The 19,344-nt window shown below is 38.2% G+C and overlaps 1 protein-coding gene across 1 annotated transcript in view; it reads left to right on the top strand.

Annotated features, from left to right (window-relative positions):
* The window catches only part of LOC123516740 (protein eyes shut homolog), a 93,221-nt gene that overhangs the window by 67,748 nt on the left and 6,129 nt on the right, over nt 1–19,344 (top strand). The window contains exons 18-19 of the mRNA XM_045276343.1: nt 17,191–17,422; nt 19,018–19,193. Of these exons, the coding sequence (XP_045132278.1) occupies nt 17,191–17,422; nt 19,018–19,193 (408 nt within the window). The remainder of the gene's footprint in view (nt 1–17,190; nt 17,423–19,017; nt 19,194–19,344) is intronic.

Below are 19,344 nucleotides of genomic sequence, written 5' to 3' on the forward strand. Positions count from 1 at the left end.
GGATAGAGTTCTAGCCGAGAATGATTCGTTCAAAAAAGAGATCTATTTGTTAACGTTAGCGAATACCTATGGTGTTACAGGGCCCGGGTAACTCTAAGTTAGTGTCCTGTTAATGTCCTACTGTCGCTTAGTGTTGAAAGTGAGGGATATGGAGAGTGATCCCTGAGAGGAGAGTGTGGGCGGTGATTGTTTTGGCCGTAATCAGCTGACGATAACAAAAATGGCGTCTAGACAAACTAGAGACTTTGAAGGTTTTATTACTACGCCAAAAGGACTGGAGAAACTTGATATGGATGCAAGAATCCAGGCACTGGAAAGTAAGTTCCTAAACATTTTGTCAATAGAAGAAAAACTGGATAGAGTTCTAGCCGAGAATGATTCGTTCAAAAAAGAGATCTATTTGTTAACGATAGCGAATAAAGAGCTATTGAAGGAAAAAGTAGAGATGGAGAAAGAAAACCAACAACTAAGGAAACAATGTGAAGAGATGAAGGCTAAACTCATGGAAATGGAGATAAAAATATCCGAAGGGGACTTGAGAAAGGAGGAATGCCTTAATCTAATTGATACCAAGATGAAAGAAGTGAACCATGAACATCAGGAGGTACAAAGGTCGTTTAGGGAGATAGTAAAAAAGTAGGAAGAGGAAAATAAAGGGATTACGCAGAGGGAAATGGTAAAGGCACTAAACGAAAATGATTATGTGGTGAGAGATATTGCTGAAAAGAAAAAATGTGTGATCATAATAGGATTGTGGGAGGAAACTAACAGGAACTGGCAGGACAGGAGGGATAAGGAAAATGACAGGATTAAGTCTTTACTGAACAAGATCTCTGTGGAAGAAGAGGACCTATATGCTGAGGTAGAAGAAAGTGTGAGATTGGGAGCTTTTGAGGAAGGCAAGAATAGACCATTAAAATTGAAATTAAAGTCTCAGGTGGCAGCGGAGATCTTGTTGAGGAGGGCTTGGAAACTTAAGGACTCTGAGGAAACCAAAACAATTTACATAAGAAGAAATATGTCACAAGATGAGCGAATGAAAATGAAGGAGCTTGTAACTGAAGTGAAGGAGAGGAATGACGAAAGAACAGAGGAGGAAAAGACCAAATTTTTTTGGAGGATGAGAAATGGGAGGCTAAAGAAGTGGTGGATAAAACAGACGGAATAGGCACTACATGGAAGAATGAGACTAGGAATGGAATAAAAGTGACTTACACGAACATAGATGGATTACCTAAGAAATAACGAACCGGACATAATGTGTGTAGTGGAAACAAAGCTAAGGCCCGAAATAAAGCTAGACTGGTTTGCTGTAAAACACTACAAAGTATGGAGAAATGAAGATCTGATAGTGAAGGAGGTGAACTATAGTAAGAGAAATGAGGAAGTGATAAGTATGCTTATAACAGATGGCAAGAGGGACATTAATATTATAACAGTATACATACCACCCAGAACCAGTGCTTGGGAATATGAACAGTACCAAATGGTGATGAGAAATACTCTAGACAGAATGAAGCAAGAACTCATCAGAAAGGATAGAGTGATGATAGTTGGAGACTTTAATTGCAAAGAAATAGTGTGGGAAGACTACGAAGTGGTGAACGGTGGTGAGTGGGCAGAAGAATTGTTAAAGGTAGCAACAAATAACTTGATGACACAGTGGGTGAGATCACCAACAAGGTGCAGGGGACAAGATGTTGCAGCAAGGTTGGATTTGGTATTTACCAGGGGAATCTCTCTAAAAGAGGAAATTGAACATGAAAGTCCCTTGGGGAAAAGCGATCATGATGTCCTAAGCTTTGAGCTGGATACGAATTAAGCACGAATAAGATTGTGGAACAGCAGGAGGAAAAATTAAATTATACTAGGGCAAATTATAACCATATAAGGGAGTTCTTTAATGAAATTGACTGGTCCGTGGTATACCAGGAAAGGGATATGCAATTGAAATACGATAAATTTATGGATTTGTATAACTCTGCTGTGAAAAAGTTTGTGCCATATCACAGAAAGAGGACTTTAAATAATAAACAGTGGTTTAATAGAAATTGTGAAGAAGCAAAAAAGAACAAAGAAAAGGCATGGAAGAAACTTAAGAAAAACAGTGATGTATTATCAAGGGAAGTCTACAAAACAGCAAGGAATAGATATGTTGAAGTAAGGAGAACAGCACAGAAGGAATATGAACAGAGGGTGGTGGAAAACTGTGATAGTGACCCAAAATGTTTTACAAATTCATAAATGGAAAACTAAATAAAAGGGAGGCAATAGAAAAGGTAAAAAACAGGGAAGAAGTATATGAAGATGCTGGAGATATAGCTGAAATTTTGAACGACAACTTTTGCAAAGTGTTTACAAAGGAGGAGCATTTTATGGGAGGAAGGCCTACGGAAATAAAGCAAATGCAGGACATCATGGTTACTAAGGAAGATGTAAGGAAAATTATAAGCAATCTGGATATTAATAAATCAATGGGGCCTGATGGCATATCTGGGAGGTTGCTAAATGAATGTAAGGATCAATTGTTGAACCCGTATTTGATATTGTGGAAACCTCCATACGAACAGGATTAGTCCCGAAAGAGTGGAAAAGAGCTGACATTGTGCCTATATATAAGAATGGTAGTAGAATGGAACCGCTAAATTATAGACCAGTATCGTTGACTAGTATATTGTGCAAGGTATGTGAAGAAGTAATTAAAGCTAAGTGGAGTGAGTATCTAGAAAGTGAAAACATTCTGAGTGAAAGGCAGTTTGGTTTCAGAAAAGGAAGATCGTGTATCCAATTTATTATGTTTTTATTCAAGAGTGACTGACATACTACAACATAGAGAGGGATGGGTGGATGCTATCTACCTGGACTTGAGAAAGGCCTTTGATAAAGTACCACACAATAGACTGATGTGGAAACTAAAGAAGATTGGAGGAGTAAATGATAAACTAGCAAAATGGATGGAAAATTACTTAATGGGAAGAGAAATGAGAACAGTGGTGAGAGGAAGGAAGTCCGAGTGGAAGAAGGTAACCAGTGGAGTTCCACAAGGGTCAGTGCTGGGTCCCATCATGTTTTTGATTTATGTTAATGATATGCCAGTAGGAATTGACAGTTACATGAACATGTTTGCGGACGATACTAAAATTATGAGGAGAGTAAAGAATGTGGAAGATTGTAACAAGTTACAGGAAGATCTTGATAAAATATATGAGTGGAGTAAGGAGTGGCAGATGGAATTTAATATAGACAAGACCCATGTTATGAAAATGGGAAGAAGTAGATACAGACCAAACAGGGATTACAGGCTGGGTGATGAGAAAATTAAAGAGACCAATGAGGAGAAAGACTTAGGAGTAACCGTGCAAAACACCTTGTCACCGGAGAAACACATTAACAAGATTTTTTGGAAAACATACAACATGCTTCAAAATATTGGCCTTGCATTCCACTACCTAGATGAAGGAATGATGAAGAAGATATTATGTACCTTAATAAGACCCCAGTTAGAATATGCAGCATGTGTCTGGTCACTGCATATGAAGAAAAATGTGAAGAAGGTGGAAAGGGTACAGAGGCTGGCAACAAGGATGGTACCAGGACTCAGGGAGTTAGACTATGAGGAAAGACTGAGGAAGCTGGGGCTGACCACATTAGAAGAGAGAAGAACAAGAGGAGACATGATAACTATGTATAAATTGGTGAACAAGATTGACATACTGGATAGAGAGTTGATAAAGGTGACCACAAGTAATCATCTCCGAGGACATGGAAAAAAGCTAATAAAGGACATCTGTCTAAATGACGTGAGAAAATACAGTTTCACGCATCGTAGCATTGATAAGTGGAATAAACTGAGCAGTGATGTCGTTGACGCGGTGTGTGTCAACCAGATGAAAGAGAGATATGACAGGAATGGACAAGGAGACAAGACACCGAGAGCTTAGCTTGGGCACTGTAATACACAAATAGGTAAATACAAATAGGTAAATACACACACACACACACACACACACACAAAGAAGGGAGAGAGGAGATCTGATACAAGTTTATAAATTGATCAAAGGAATGGACCAAGTGGATAATGAGAAACTGATCCTGAGAGAAGAATATGACATTTGAAGCACAAGATTGCATAGTAAAAAGCTGAGAAACGGAAGATGTCTGAGAGATGTTAAAAAATATAGTTTCCCGCAAAGATGTATTGAGACGTGAAACAGTTTAAATGAAGAAGTAGTGTCTGCAATGAGTGTGCATATTTTTAAAGTAAGATTGGATAAGTGTAGGTATGAAGATGGGGCACACAAGACTGAGAGAAGAACAAGAGGAGACATGATAACTATGTATAAATTGGTGAACAAGATTGACATACTGGATAGAGAGTTGATAAAGGTGACCACAAGTAATCATCTCCGAGGACATGGAAAAAAGCTAATAAAGGACATCTGTCTAAATGACGTGAGAAAATACAGTTTCCCGCATCGTAGGATTGATAAGTGGAATAAACTGAGCAGTCATGTCGTTGATGCGGTGTGTGTCAATCAGATGAAAGAGAGATATGACAGGAATGGACAAGGAGACAGGACACAGAGAGCTTAGCTCGGGCCCTGTAATGCACAAATAGGTAAATACACACACACACACACACACATAATTCTACAGTTACCTAAGAGTAACCAAGGTGGGAAAGGAGCTGGTAATGTTTGTCCCGTCTCCATATAGTCATGTTAACTGTTGATTAGCAAAATAATGTCCAGTGAAGGTAAATATAAACTGTAGCCTGCGTTTGAGCCATCAGCTGGTTTGTTTACGTCTGCGCAACATGGCGGCCGTGAACTCGAAAGAGGAATCAGACTTCACAGGGTTTCAAGGAATAATGGAGAAGAGCACTTATGTGAAGAAAATTCTGGAGTTAGAAGGTAAAATTGAAAACTGTTTGAAAAGTATGAGGGCCTGGAAACGAGTTATGACAATGTAAAAAGAGACTGTGCCGATATGAAGAAGGAAAATGCAGCACTGAAAGAGGAAGTTAAGCTAATTAAAGTGAATTGCGAAAATGTGGAGAATCTCTAGGAAAAGTGATGGAGAAGCAGGCTGAATGGAAAAAGTCAGGAAGTGGAAAGAAAGGAGGTAAATTACAAAGTTGCAAGTCTGGAAAAGGAAATCAAAGAGTCAGGGGAGAAAACTTTGGGCCTTGCTGAAATTATAGATCAACAGATCATAGAAGAGAAGATAGCTGAGAAAGTGGTGAAGGTTATTAAGTCAAATGAGACATTGGTGAGGGAAACTGTAGACAAAAAGAGATGTGTGGTGATATTTGGTGTGGAGGAGGATAAGACACCGAGTAAAATGGAGAGAGAGAAAACATAAAAAGGTGATAAATAATATCATTAATGTGGTGCAAGAGGAGGAAAAGACCTAGTACAAGAAATAGAGGACTTCCATAGAATTGGAAAGTTCACAAGAGAAGGTATGAGGCCAATAAGAATCAAACTTAAGTCACAAAAGGATGTAGATGAATTGGTGGAGAAGTCATGGAGGCTAGCCCAGCAGGAAACAACAAGGAAGATTTGGTTGAGAAGAGATCTCGGTGAAAAGGAAAGAGAAATGTTAAATGAGTTGAGAAAGGAGGCTTTGAAAAAAATGAAGAGAGGACAGAAGAAGAGAAGAAAGAGTTTTTCTGGAGAATCTTGGATATGAGACTGAGGAAGTGGTTCATAACCCAGAAAAGTACAGCAAGAAAGGACTAAAGAAACTTACATATGAGCGAAATGTAATGTATTCCAACATAAATGGAGTGATATCGGGATTTTAGAACTCAACGATTACTTGAGGGACAAGAACCCAGATATTGTGGGTCTTACTGAAACAAAACTGAGAGAGGAGAAGACCTGATGAAGGTTGGAGAAGGAAATATAACGTTTGGAAAAGAAATAGAGTAGGTAAGATGGGAGGAGGAGTGATGTTGCTGGTTAAAAAGATATAAAGGTGGATCAAGTGAAAAAGGTATGGGAAAGGCAGAAGTGCTAAAGATCAGAGCAGAAACTAATGAAGGAAAAAGAGGCACTACATAGTGGTGTACGTACCACCTAAGACAAATGCATGGTCAGTACAGGAATATGAAGAAATGATAAGTGATACAGGAACATGTCTGGAAGAAATGTTGGGTGGCTGTGAACGAACTATAATGATGGGAGATTTTAATTGTAAAGAGGTGTGTTGGGAGGACTGGTCAATGGAAGGATCAGAGACAACATGGGAAATACACTATTGACACTGGCAATGGAAAATGTGTTAACTCAGTGGGTCAAAGAAGATACTAGGTTTGGAGGAGAGGGAGCATCGTCAAGACTGGACTTGGTCTTTAGTACAGAGCCAATGGTCATTGAGGAGATGAGGGTGGAGTGCCCTTTAGCAAAGAGTGATCATGCAGTTTTGGAGTTCAAGGTGATAGACGAAGAGAAATCTAGAAGAAATGAAGAATATAAAGTGGGAAGATGGAATTATGCCAAGACAGATTTTGGAAACCTAAAGAAATTCTTTCAAGAGACAAATTGGATGAAATTCAAGAGTGCTAAGGAGCAAATGAAAAGTGGAAGGAATTTATAAAATATACAAAGAAGGTGAGAAAAATTTGTACCAATAAGACAACATAGAGAAGTTGGAAAGCAGGACTGGTTTAACGATAGATGTGAAAAGGCTAGAACAAGAAAAGAGGATGCATGGAAGAGGTGGAGAAGGAAAAGACGGATTAAGCAGTGGAAAGTTACAAAAGAGCAAGAAATGAATATGTGTTGATTAGAAGAGAAGAAAGAAAGAAACAAGAAAAGGATATAATTGATAAATGTAAAGACCAACCAAGGCTTTTTACAGACATGTGAACAACAACATCAAAAATAGAGAAAGTATTGAAAGTTTAGAAGTAAATGGAGTATACAGTGAAGATCCCAGGAAATGGCAGAGGCTATGAATGGATGCTTTCGGAAGGTATTCACAAAGGAGACTGCTTTTGACAAACCACTGGTAATGGAACAGAAAGGGATTATGAAGGAGTTTCAAGTAACTGTGGAGGAGATCAAGAACATGATGGGGAGTTTAGAAGTGAGAAAAGCTGTGGGACCTGATGGGGTATCAGGATGGATTTTAAGAGAATGCAGGAGCAATTGGCAGAAAAAGTTTGTGAAGTAATTGATGCCTCATTAAGGGAAGGTGTAGTGCCCCAAGACTGGAAAAGAGCTAACATTGTCCCAATCTATAAATCAGGTAACAAGAGAGACCCATTGAACTATAGACCAGTGTCACTTACAAGTGTGGTAGCTAAGATGTGTGAGAGGGTGGTGAAGACTAGATGGACAGACTTCTTGGAGAAAATGACATACTTTGTGAGTGTCAATTTGGTTTTAGGAAAGGGCGTTCATGCACGACAAACCTGATATGTTACTATTCGAGGGTGATAGATGTAATACAGGAAAGAGATGGTTGGGCTGATGGAATATATCTGGATTTAAAAAAGGCCTTTGATAAGGTACCACACCAGAGACTGATCTGGAAACTTGAAATGGTAGGAGGAGTGCATGGCAGTTTACTAAAATGGATGGAAGACTTTTGGTAGGAAGAGAAATGAGAACAATAATTAAGGACAGACCATCAGAATGGGGATTGGTGGAGAGTGGAGTTCCACAGGGATCAGTGTTGGCACCAGTAATGTTCGCAGTCTACATAAATGACATGGTGGATGGGGTGTCCAGTTATGTGAGCCTATTTGCAGACGATGCAAAATTGTTAAGAAAAGTGAGATGTGACAAAGATTGCGAACTACTCCAGGAAGACTTGGACAGAATATGGAAATGGAGCTGTACATGGCAAATGGAGTTCAACACGACAAAATGCAAGAAAATAGAGTTTGGCAAGAGTGAAAGAAGAATCAGGAGTATGTACAAGATAGGAAATGAAGACATAAAACCAGTCATGAAGAAAAGACCTTGGGGTGACAATTACCAATGACCTATCGCCAGAGAGACATATAAACAAAATAATTGGAGAAGTATTGAACTTATTGAGGAACATAAGAGTGGCGTCAGATATTTAGATGAAGAAATGATGAAGAAAATAATTACTGCAATGATAAGACCGAGGCTTGAATATGCAACAATACAGTGGGCTCCGAACTTAAAGAAACACATAAGGAAACTAGAGAAAGTACAGAGGGCTGCAACAAAATGGTGCCTGACTTAAGAGATTTGACTTATGAAGACAGACTGAAAAGAATGCAACTTCCGACCCTGGAAAACAGAAGAGAAAGGGGAGACCTGATAGCAATATACAGAGTGATGATTGGCATGGAAAAATGGATAGGGAAGATCTGTGTATGTGGAATGAAAGAATGTCGAGAGGGCATGGGAAAAACTAAAATGGCCACTTATAGGAGAGATGTGAAAAATATAGCTTCCTCATAGAAGGGTGGAAGCATGGAATAGTTTAGACGTGGAAGTGGTCAACGCAAGGAATATTCATGATTTTAAGAAAAGCTGGACATTAATAGATATGGAGACGGGACAACACGAGCATAGCTCTTTTCCCGTATGTTACAATTAGGTAAATACAATTAGGTAAATACACACACACACACACACACACACACAGCCAGAGAGACATATAAACAAAATAATTGGAGAAGTATTGAACTTATTGAGGAACATAAGAGTGGCGTTCAGATATTTAGATGAAGAAATGATGAAGAAAATAATTACTGCAATGATAAGACCAAGGCTTGAATATGCAACAATACAGTGGGCTCTGAACTTAAAGAAACACATAAGGAAACTAGAGAAAGTACAGAGGGCTGCAACAAAAATGGTGCCTGACTTAAGAGATTTGACTTATGAAGACAGACTGAAAGAATGCAACTTGATGGAAAACAGAAGAGAAAGGGGAGACCTGATAGCAATATACAGAGTGATGATTGGCATGGAAAAAAATGGATAGGGAAGATCTGTGTATGTGGAATGAAAGAATGTCGAGAGGGGAAAAACTAAAATGGCCACTTATAGGAGAGATGTGAAAAAATATAGCTTCCCTCATAGAAGGGTGGAAGCATGGAATAGTTTAGACGTGGAAGTGGTCAACGCAAGGAATATTCATGATTTTAAGAAAAAGCTGGACATTAGTAGATATGGAGACGGGACAGTACGAGCATAGCTCTTTTCCGTATGTTACAATTAGGTAAATTAGGTAAATACAAAAAAAAAAAAAAAAAAAAAAAAAAAAAAAAAAAAAAAAAAAAAAAAAAATCAGTCAAAGACCTACTGAAGAATCTAAATGACGAAGATAGGCAGAACTTGGAAGAGGAAGTAGAAGAAATAAACAGAATGGGACCATATCAAGAAGGAAAAACGAGACCAATTAAAATACTACTAAAATCACAAGCAGCAACAGAAGAAATATTGTATAGAACAACAAAACTTAGAGAAACAGAAGGCTGCAAGGATATCTATATAAAGAAAAATAGAAATGAGGAAGAAAGGAAGAGATACAATGAACTGGCAACAGCAGTAAGGGAAAAAAATAATGAAAGGTCAGAAGAGGAAAAAAAGACATTTTTTGGAGAATTCTAGGAGACAGGATAAGGAAATGGTATATAAACGAAAGGAAGAGAAAAAGTGGAACAAGTTTAACTAAAATGATAAAGGCAAGAGACTAAAAATGATGTATCTGAACATAGACGGGTTTTATCAAGTAAATTAGAATTAAGAGATTACATAAAGAAAGAAAATCCAGATATTGTATGCCTGGCTGAAACAAAACTAAATGAGGAAATCAAAATAGTCTTGGATAATAGGTATAATGTATGGAGAGAGACAGAGAGGGTAAAGGAGGAGGAGGAGTCATGATAATGTTAAGGAAGGAGATAGTGATAAACCAAGTGGAATGTGGGAAGGAAAAGCAGAAGTATTGTATGTTAAGATGCATATTAATAAAAAGAGTTAACAATCATTGTAACATATGTGCCACCAAAACAAATTCATGGACCAATCAAGAATATAAAGACATGATAGATGACACAATAAGGAGTCTAACGAGAATCATTAAAGAAAGGAAAAAGTGATATTAGTAGGAGATTTCAACTGTAAAGAAGTGGACTGGGAAAATTATGAAAGTGGTATGGGGAAGAAGCCTGGGAGAAAGATTCTTGAACCTAATGATAGACAATATGATGGACCAGAGAGTAAAGGAATGCACAAGATTCAGAGGAAACGACGAGCAGAGATTGGACCTAGTTTTACAAGGGTATACAAATGAATGATGATATAAGATATAAGTGCCCATTGGGAAAGAGTGACCATGTAATATTAGAAATAGATATAGAAGAGGGAAAGGAAGATAGAGATGATTCATACAAAGGAGACCGATTAAACTACAGAAAGGCTGATATTGAGAATCTCAGGAACTAATTTAAAAACATAAACTGGGAGGAGATGGAAAACTCAGAGATGATGCAAGAGAAGTATAACTTATTTTTGGAAATATATAATAAAGGAGTCAGGGATTATGTCCCAAAATATAGACCTAAAGAAGAAGGAAAGAAAGATTGGTTTAATGCAAGGTGTGCTAGGGCAAAGGAGAAAAGAGATGGAGCATGAAAAAGGTGGAGGAGAAATAGAAATCTAACAAATAAGGAAAACTTCAAAGCAGCGAGAAACGAATATGTTAAGGTGAGGAAGGAAGAGGAAAACAACTTTGAAAAGGACATTCTCGAAAAATGTAAGGAGCAACCAAAATTGTTCTATAGATTCATAAATGGAAAAATTAGACAAAGAGAAACAATAGAAAGGTTAAAAGAAGAGAACAGGATGGTGGAAGACCCAAAAACTATGGCAGAACTATTAAATAATAAATTCCAGGAGTCTTTACTAAGGAATCTAAATTTGAAAGGCCACAGGGTAATAGAGAGACAGTCTATATGAAAGAGATTAAAGTAACCAAGCTTGAAATAAAATAATTAATGAAGGAACTGGATGAAAACAAGGCAATGGAACCAGATGAAGTCTCAGGCAGAATACTGAAAGAATGTAGGGAAGAACTAGCACGTCCTATATACAACATCATAAAATGCTCAATAGAAAATGGAACAGTACCAGTAGAATGGAAAAGAGCTGAGGTGGTTCCCATATATAAGAGTGGAAGGAAGGAAGAACCTTTAAATTACAGACCGGTATAACTAACTAGTGTAATATATAAGATGTGTGAAAGAATAATAAAGAAACAATGGATCGAGTTCCTTGAAGACAACAAATTAATATCAAAAAGCCAATTTGGTTTTAGAAAAAGACGGTCTTGTAACATAACATAGCATAAATAATAGGATAACAAAGGGCCAAGTCTAGTTATCCTGCATCAGTCGTAAGTACAAAGTTTATTGAGTTTCTATTCTAAATTAGTTTATAGAGTACAAGAGAGAGAGGGATGGGTTGACTGTATTTATTTGGATTTAAAAAAGGCATTTGACAAAGTGCCACATGCAAGATTACTATGGAAGTTAGAGGAGAAGGGTGGCTTAAAAGGAAGCACACTGAGATGGATAGAAAATTATTTGAGGAGGAGAGAAATAAGGATGGTAATTAAAGATATGAAGTCCAAGTGGAGAGCAGTAGAAAGCGGAGTGCCACAGGAGTGGCACCAATACTTTATCTCATTTATATTAACGACATGCCAGAAGGAGTGAACAGCTACATAAATCTGTTTGCAGATGATACGAAACTGTGCAGAGTTATAAAGCAAAAGGAGGATTGTGAAATACTGCAAGAAGACCTAAATAAGATCTGGGAATGGAGTAAGAAGTGGGAAATGAAATTCAATGTGAACAAAAGCCATGTCATGGAAATGGGAAAAAGTGAAAGACGACCTGTGGGAATCTATAAGATGGGAGATGGAGTAGAACTGATGAAAGTAAAAAAGGAAAAGGACTCAGGAGTGACGATGGAAGAAAACAATCAACCAGTAAGCCATATTGATAGAATTTTTAAAGAAACATAGAATTTGCTAAGGAATATTGGAGTAGCATTTCACTACATGGACAAAAAAATGATGAAGAAATTGATAAGTACTATAATAAGACCCAGATTGGAATATGCAGGAGTAGTGTGGACCCCTCACAAAAAGAAACACATAAGGAAATTAGAGGCTACAAAAATGGCTACAAGAATGGTTCCAGAATTTGAAGGATGACATATGAGGAGAGACTAAAGGCTATGGATCTACCAACCCTGGAACAAAGAAGAGAGAGGAGACCTGATGCAAGTTTATAAATTGATCAACGGAATGGACCAAGTGGATAATGAGAAACTGATCCTGAGAGAAGAATATGACATCAAGCACAAGATCGCATAGTAAAAGCTGAGAAAAGGAAGATGTCTGAGAGATATTAAAAATATAGTTTCCAATAGATGTATTGAGACGTTGAACGGTTTAGATGAAGAAGTAGTGTCTGCAACGAGTGTGCATACTTTTAAAGTAAGATTGGATAAGTGTAGATATGGAGATGGGGCCACACGAGCATAAAGCCCAGTCCCTGTAAAACTACAACTAGGTAAATACAACTAGGTAAATACACACACACACACACACACACACACACACACACACACACACACACACACACACACACACATCGTCGATGGCGGAGGTGGTCGCTGAGCTCCAGAGCAATCATCTTTAATTCTACAGTTACCATTGCCTAAGAGTAACCAAGGTGGGAAAGGAGCTGGTAATGTTTGTCCCGTCTCCATATAGTCATGTTAACTGTTGATTAGCAAAATAATGTCCAGGGAAGGTAAATATAAACTGTAGCCTGCGTTTGAGCCATCAGCTGGTTTGTTTACATCTGAGCAACATGGCGGCCGTGAACTCGAAAGATGAATCAGACTTCACAGGATTTCAAGGAATAATGGAGAAGAGCGCTTATGTGAAGAAAATTCTGGAGTTGGAAGGTAAAATTGAAAACTGTTTGAAAAGTATGGGGGCCTGGAAACGAGTTATGACAATGTAAAGAAAGACTGTGCCGATATGAAGAAGGAAAATGAAGCACTGAAAGAGGAAGTTAAGCTAATTAAAGTGAATTGCGAAAATGTGGAGAATCTCTAGGAAAAGTGATGGAGAAGCAGGCTGAATGGAAAAAAAGTCAGGAAGTGGAAAGAAAGGAGGTAAATTACAAAGTTGCAAGTCTGGAAAAGGAAATCAAAGAGTCTGGGGAGAAAACTTTGGGCCTTGCTGAAATTATAGATCAACAGATCATAGAAGAGAAGATTGCTGAGAAAGTGGTGAAGGTTATTAAGTCAAATGAGACATTGGTGAGGGAAACTGTAGACAAAAAGAGATGTGTGGTGATATTTGGTGTGGAGGAGGATAAGACACCGAGTAAAATGGAGAGAGAGAAAACATAAAAAGGTGATAAATAATATCATTAATGTGGTGCAGGAGGAGGAAAAGACCTAGTACAAGAAATAGAGGACTTCCATAGAATTGGAAAGTTCACAAGAGAAGGTATGAGGCCAATAAGAATCAAACTTAAGTCACAAAAGGATGTAGATGAATTGGTGGAGAAGTCATGGAGGCTAGCCCAGCAGGAAACAACAAGGAAGATTTGGTTGAGAAGAGATCTCGGTGAAAAGGAAAGAGAAATGTTAAATGAGTTGAGAAAGGAGGCTTTGAAAAAAATGAAGAGAGGACAGAAGAGGAGAAGAAAGAGTTTTCTGGAGAATCTTGGATATGAGACTGAGGAAGTGGTTCATAACCCAGAAAAGTACAGCAAGAAAGGACTAAAGAAACTTACATATGAGCGAAATGTAATGTATTCCAACATAAATGGAGTGATATCGGGATTTTAGAACTCAACGATTACTTGAGGGACAAGAACCCAGATATTGTGGGTCTTACTGAAACAAAACTGAGAGAGGAGAAGACCTGATGATGGTTGGAGAAGGAAATATAATGTTTGGAAAAGAAATAGAGTAGGTAAGATGGGAGGAGGAGTGATGTTGCTGGTTAAAAAGATATAAAGGTGGATCAAGTGAAAGAAGGTATGGGAAAGGCAGAAGTGCTAAAGATCAGAGCAGAAACTAATGAAGGAAAAAGAGGCACTACATAGTGGTGTACGTACCACCTAAGACAAATGCATGGTCAGTACAGGAATATGAAGAAATGATAAGTGATACAGGAACATGTCTGGAAGAAATGTTGGGTGGCTGTGAACGAACTATAATGATGGGAGATTTTAATTGTAAAGAGGTGTGTTGGGAGGACTGGTCAATGGAAGGATCAGAGACAACATGGGAAATACACTATTGACACTGGCAATGGAAAATGTGTTAACTCAGTGGGTCAAAGAAGATACTAGGTTTGGAGGAGAGGAGCATCGTCAAGACTGGACTTGGTCTTTAGTACAGAGCCAATGGTCATTGAGGAGATGAGGGTGGAGTGCCCTTTAGCAAAGAGTGATCATGCAGTTTTGGAGTTCAAGGTGATAGACGAAGAGAAATCTAGAAGAAATGAAGAATATAAAGTGGGAAGATGGAATTATGCCAAGACAGATTTTGGAAACCTAAAGAAATTCTTTCAAGAGACAAATTGGATGAAATTCAAGAGTGCTAAGGAGCAAATGAAAAGTGGAAGGAATTTATAAAAATATACAAAGAAGGTGAGAAAAATTTGTACCAATAAGACAACATAGAGAAGTTGGAAAGCAGGACTGGTTTAACGATAGATGTGAAAAGGCTAGAACAAGAAAAGAGGATGCATGGAAGAGGTGGAGAAGGAAAAGACGGATTAAGCAGTGGGAAAGTTACAAAAGAGCAAGAAATGAATATGTGTTGATTAGAAGAGAAGAAAGAAAGAAACAAGAAAAGGATATAATTGATAAATGTAAAGACCAACCAAGGCTTTTTACAGACATGTGAACAACAACATCAAAAATAGAGAAAGTATTGAAAGTTTAGAAGTAAATGGAGTATGCAGTGAAGATCCCAGGAAATGGCAGAGGCTATGAATGGATGCTTTCGGAAGGTATTCACAAAGGAGACTGCTTTTGACAAACCACTGGTAATGGAACAGAAAGGGATTATGAAGGAGTTTCAAGTAACTGTGGAGGAGATCAAGAACATGATGGGGAGTTTAGAAGTGAGAAAAGCTGTGGGACCTGATGGGGTATCAGGATGGATTTTAAGAGAATGCAGGAGCAATTGGCAGAAAAAGTTTGTGAAGTAATTGATGCCTCATTAAGGGAAGGTGTAGTGCCCCAAGACTGGAAAAGAGCTAACATTGTCCCAATCTATAAATCAGGTAACAAGAGAGACCCATTGAACTATAGACCAGTGTCACTTACAAGTGTGGTAGCTAAGATGTGTGAGAGGGTGGTGAAGAATAGATGGACAGACTTCTTGGAGAAAAATGACATACTTTGTGAGTGTCAATTTGGTTTTAGAAAAGGGCGTTCATGCACGACAAACCTGATATGTTACTATTCGAGGGTGATAGATGTAATACAGGAAAGAGATGGTTGGGCTGATGGAATATATCTGGATTTAAAAAAGGCCTTTGATAAGGTACCACACCAGAGACTGATCTGGAAACTTGAAATGGTAGGAGGAGTGCATGGCAGTTTACTAAAATGGATGGAAGACTTTTGGTAGGAAGAGAAATGAGAACAATAATTAAGGACAGACCATCAGAATGGGGATTGGTGGAGAGTGGAGTTCCACAGGGATCAGTGTTGGCACCAGTAATGTTCGCAGTCTACATAAATGACATGGTGGATGGGGTGTCCAGTTATGTGAGCCTATTTGCAGACGATGCAAAATTGTTAAGAAAAGTGAGATGTGACAAAGATTGCGAACTACTCCAGGAAGACTTGGACAGAATATGGAAATGGAGCTGTACATGGCAAATGGAGTTCAACACGACAAAATGCAAGAAAATAGAGTTTGGCAAGAGTGAAAGAAGAATCAGGAGTATGTACAAGATAGGAAATGAAGACATAAAACCAGTCATGAAGAAAAAGACCTTGGGGTGACAATTACCAATGACCTATCGCCAGAGAGACATATAAACAAAATAATTGGAGAAGTATTGAACTTATTGAGGAACATAAGAGTGGCGTTCGTATATTTAGATGAAGAAATGATGAAGAAAATAATTACTGCAATGATAAGACCGAGGCTTGAATATGCAACAATACAGTGGGCTCGAACTTAAAGAAACACATAAGGAAACTAGAGAAAGTACAGAGGGCTGCAACGAAAATGGTGCCTGACTTAAGAGATTTGACTTATGAAGACAGACTGAAAAGAATGCAACTTCCAACCCTGGAAAACAGAAGAGAAAGGGGAGACCTGATAGCAATATACAGAGTGATGATTGGCATGGAAAAATGGATAGGGAAGATCTGTGTATGTGGAATGGAAGAATGTCGAGAGGGCATGGGAAAAACTAAAATGGCCACTTATAGGAGAGATGTGAAAAATATAGCTTCCTCATAGAAGGGTGGAAGCATGGAATAGTTTAGACGTGGAAGTGGTCAACGCAAGGAATATTCATGATTTTAAGAAAAAGCTGGACATTAATAGATATGGAGACGGGACAACACGAGCATAGCTCTTTTCCCGTATGTTACAATTAGGTAAATACAATTAGGTAAATACACACACACACACACACACACACACGTCTATAAATTGATCAACGGAATGGACCAAGTGGATAATGAGAAACTGATCTTGAGAGAAGAATATGACGTCCGAAGCACAAGATCGCATAGTAAAAAGCTGAGAAAGGGAAGATGTCTGAGAGATATTAAAAAATACAGTTTCCCGCAGAGATGTATTGAGACGTGGAACAGTTTAGATGAAGAAGTAGTGTCTGCAACGAGTGTGCACACTTTTAAAGTAAGATTGGATAAGTGTAGATATGGAGACGGGGCCACACGAGCATAAAGCCCAGGCCCTGTAAAACTACAACTAGGTAAATACACACAGTAAATACACATTTATATTTTTATGTCTTTTCAAATCCTTATAAAAAGAGACTTAAGTACTTGTGGTTAGATATCAAAATATGAAGTGGTGTCATTACAATACAATCAAGAATTCTGAATTTTAGCTGCATATCTTGTATTAATAATTTCTGAGATATTTAATTTTAAAACAGGGGGACATCCTTCGTGGAACATGAGTCATCTCCCAGCAGACATGTGGCGTCACAATGGCTTCCATGGCTGTATCTTTGACCTACGAGTAGCCAAGTCTCCAGTAGGCCCCTGGACTGCTGTTAGAGTGGCCGCTGCCTTTAATGTACAGGAGTGTGGTAGGAGCCCATGCCAGGTCGGTCCAAACCCTTGCCACAATGGAGGCACCTGCATTGCTCTTGGTGCCACTTTCAGGTTAGCCAGCTGTCTTACCCTCTGGTTTCAACTACAATAAAGACTTCATAAATTAATATAATAGTCTTATCAAAGTTCTGACATATGAAATATCTCTAACAATCCTTGGAAATCCTTCATACAGGCTTAGGCTCCTCAGTTTCATCTCCTTCTTCCTTCTATAGCAGTGATTCTCAACCTTTTTTTTCTGGTCATTATCTCACTTTTCATACATGACCCTCATACATGGTTTGCCATGCATAGCCTGTGATTGCAGTGACTGACTATAGTCCAATAATCATTAGGGTCATGTAAAAACTAATTTTAAGTAAATAAATATATATTTGTTCTTCAAATCTCATATTCAGTAATTGTTGGAATGTTTCTAAAGTAATGCAATGTACATAAAAGTGTTTACATTCTTAAACAATATTTTAAAACTATATACTGTAATCTGCAAAAAATCTGGGTGAAGTCCAATTAAGGATTCCTTTATTTTATGTGGACCCTAATGTGGGAACCATTGAGAACCTTCCTTTGCATCTTGCATCGAGGACATAACACTAAGAAGGGCTATTGGTTCTGCTTGAAGGACAGGAAGCTTAGGTTTTGCAACAGTGTTTCCCTAATGCAGTCTTGTTTATGGTGGTTTTTATCACTGATCTTTCTCAAATATTTTTCATACTTGATCTAAAATTACAAATGAAAAATACTGTGAGAAGTGCATGTTTTTCTCTGCAATGGTGTTATTGTCCAACTCATTGCTGGTTTTACTCGGCTGGAAGTAGAGCTAGAATAGCAAGAGTGGTGGCCTGTGTGTGTTTATTCCAGTAGATACAGCACTGACTACAGGTCACGTACCTGCTGTTTCATATTTTCCTGCCCCATGTCCCCACATTGCAAAAAGGAAATTATTTCCACTATGTCCTATCAGTTTTCTAAATGTGACTCCATGCCCAGGAGACTGTTCTTGCCACATTGCTTTTTTAGGTGCCAGATGTCCCAGGCTTATCACCCACAGTTAGAGTCATGGCTCTAGATGGCAACAGTATATGCAATGGAGGATTCACCTTTATGAATCCTCCCAGTTCATGTTTATTTCCTCATCTGAAGAGGAATCACATACTCCAGACAGCACTATTGTTAGTTGCAAGGGATTATCAGTCTCTTCCTTGTCATCATTATGACAGTATAACCAGAGAAGTTTGTCTCTGGGATATCAGACGTACATGTTGCTCCATATTACTTTCATAATCACTTTGTAATCCTAACATTCAAAGACACTAACAGTTAAACTTTTTTACTAGTTTGATTGACTACTGCATTTATTAGGAGATGAATAAACTAGCTCATGTTTATGCTTAGACATGCATTGGATGAGGACAAATCACCACTGTCCATCATATTCACTCTGTGTGTGCACTGGCAAAGAGAAGCGGTATGGAGCAGCTTTGTGTTGACAAATCCCGTTTAGAGCATTTCATACTCCCTTCTATTTGATTTAAGAAAAATATATCATATGATATAAATATATGTCACCAGTTGATTCCCTGAGCTGTGCATTGGTACATCATCCATTCCTTAAGAGTTAATGAAAATAACATTTACATTTTCAGATGTGAGTGCCCTTTGGGATGGAAAGGTGCCAGATGTGAAGTCCCCAGTCACCTGTGTGAAGGCAGTGAAAAATCATGCCATCCTGGGTCATCATGTCAGACCCTCACATTACATGAAAGGGAAACACCAACTTGCCTTTGTCACTTGGGCAGGACAGGCACACTCTGCGATCAAGGTAATTATATATGCTGTTTTGTCTTTATAAACATTTATTTTTCAAATCTCAAGGTTTAGAATGTGGTCAGTATGGAGAAACTAGCTTCCTCTAATCTTTTGAATTTGTCATAACTTCAGAGGTTTTATGACAATGTATTACCTCCATTAGA

The sequence above is a fragment of the Portunus trituberculatus genome, chromosome 41 (genome assembly GCF_017591435.1).
Source record: "Portunus trituberculatus isolate SZX2019 chromosome 41, ASM1759143v1, whole genome shotgun sequence".
Classification (NCBI taxonomy): Eukaryota; Metazoa; Arthropoda; class Malacostraca; order Decapoda; family Portunidae; genus Portunus; species Portunus trituberculatus.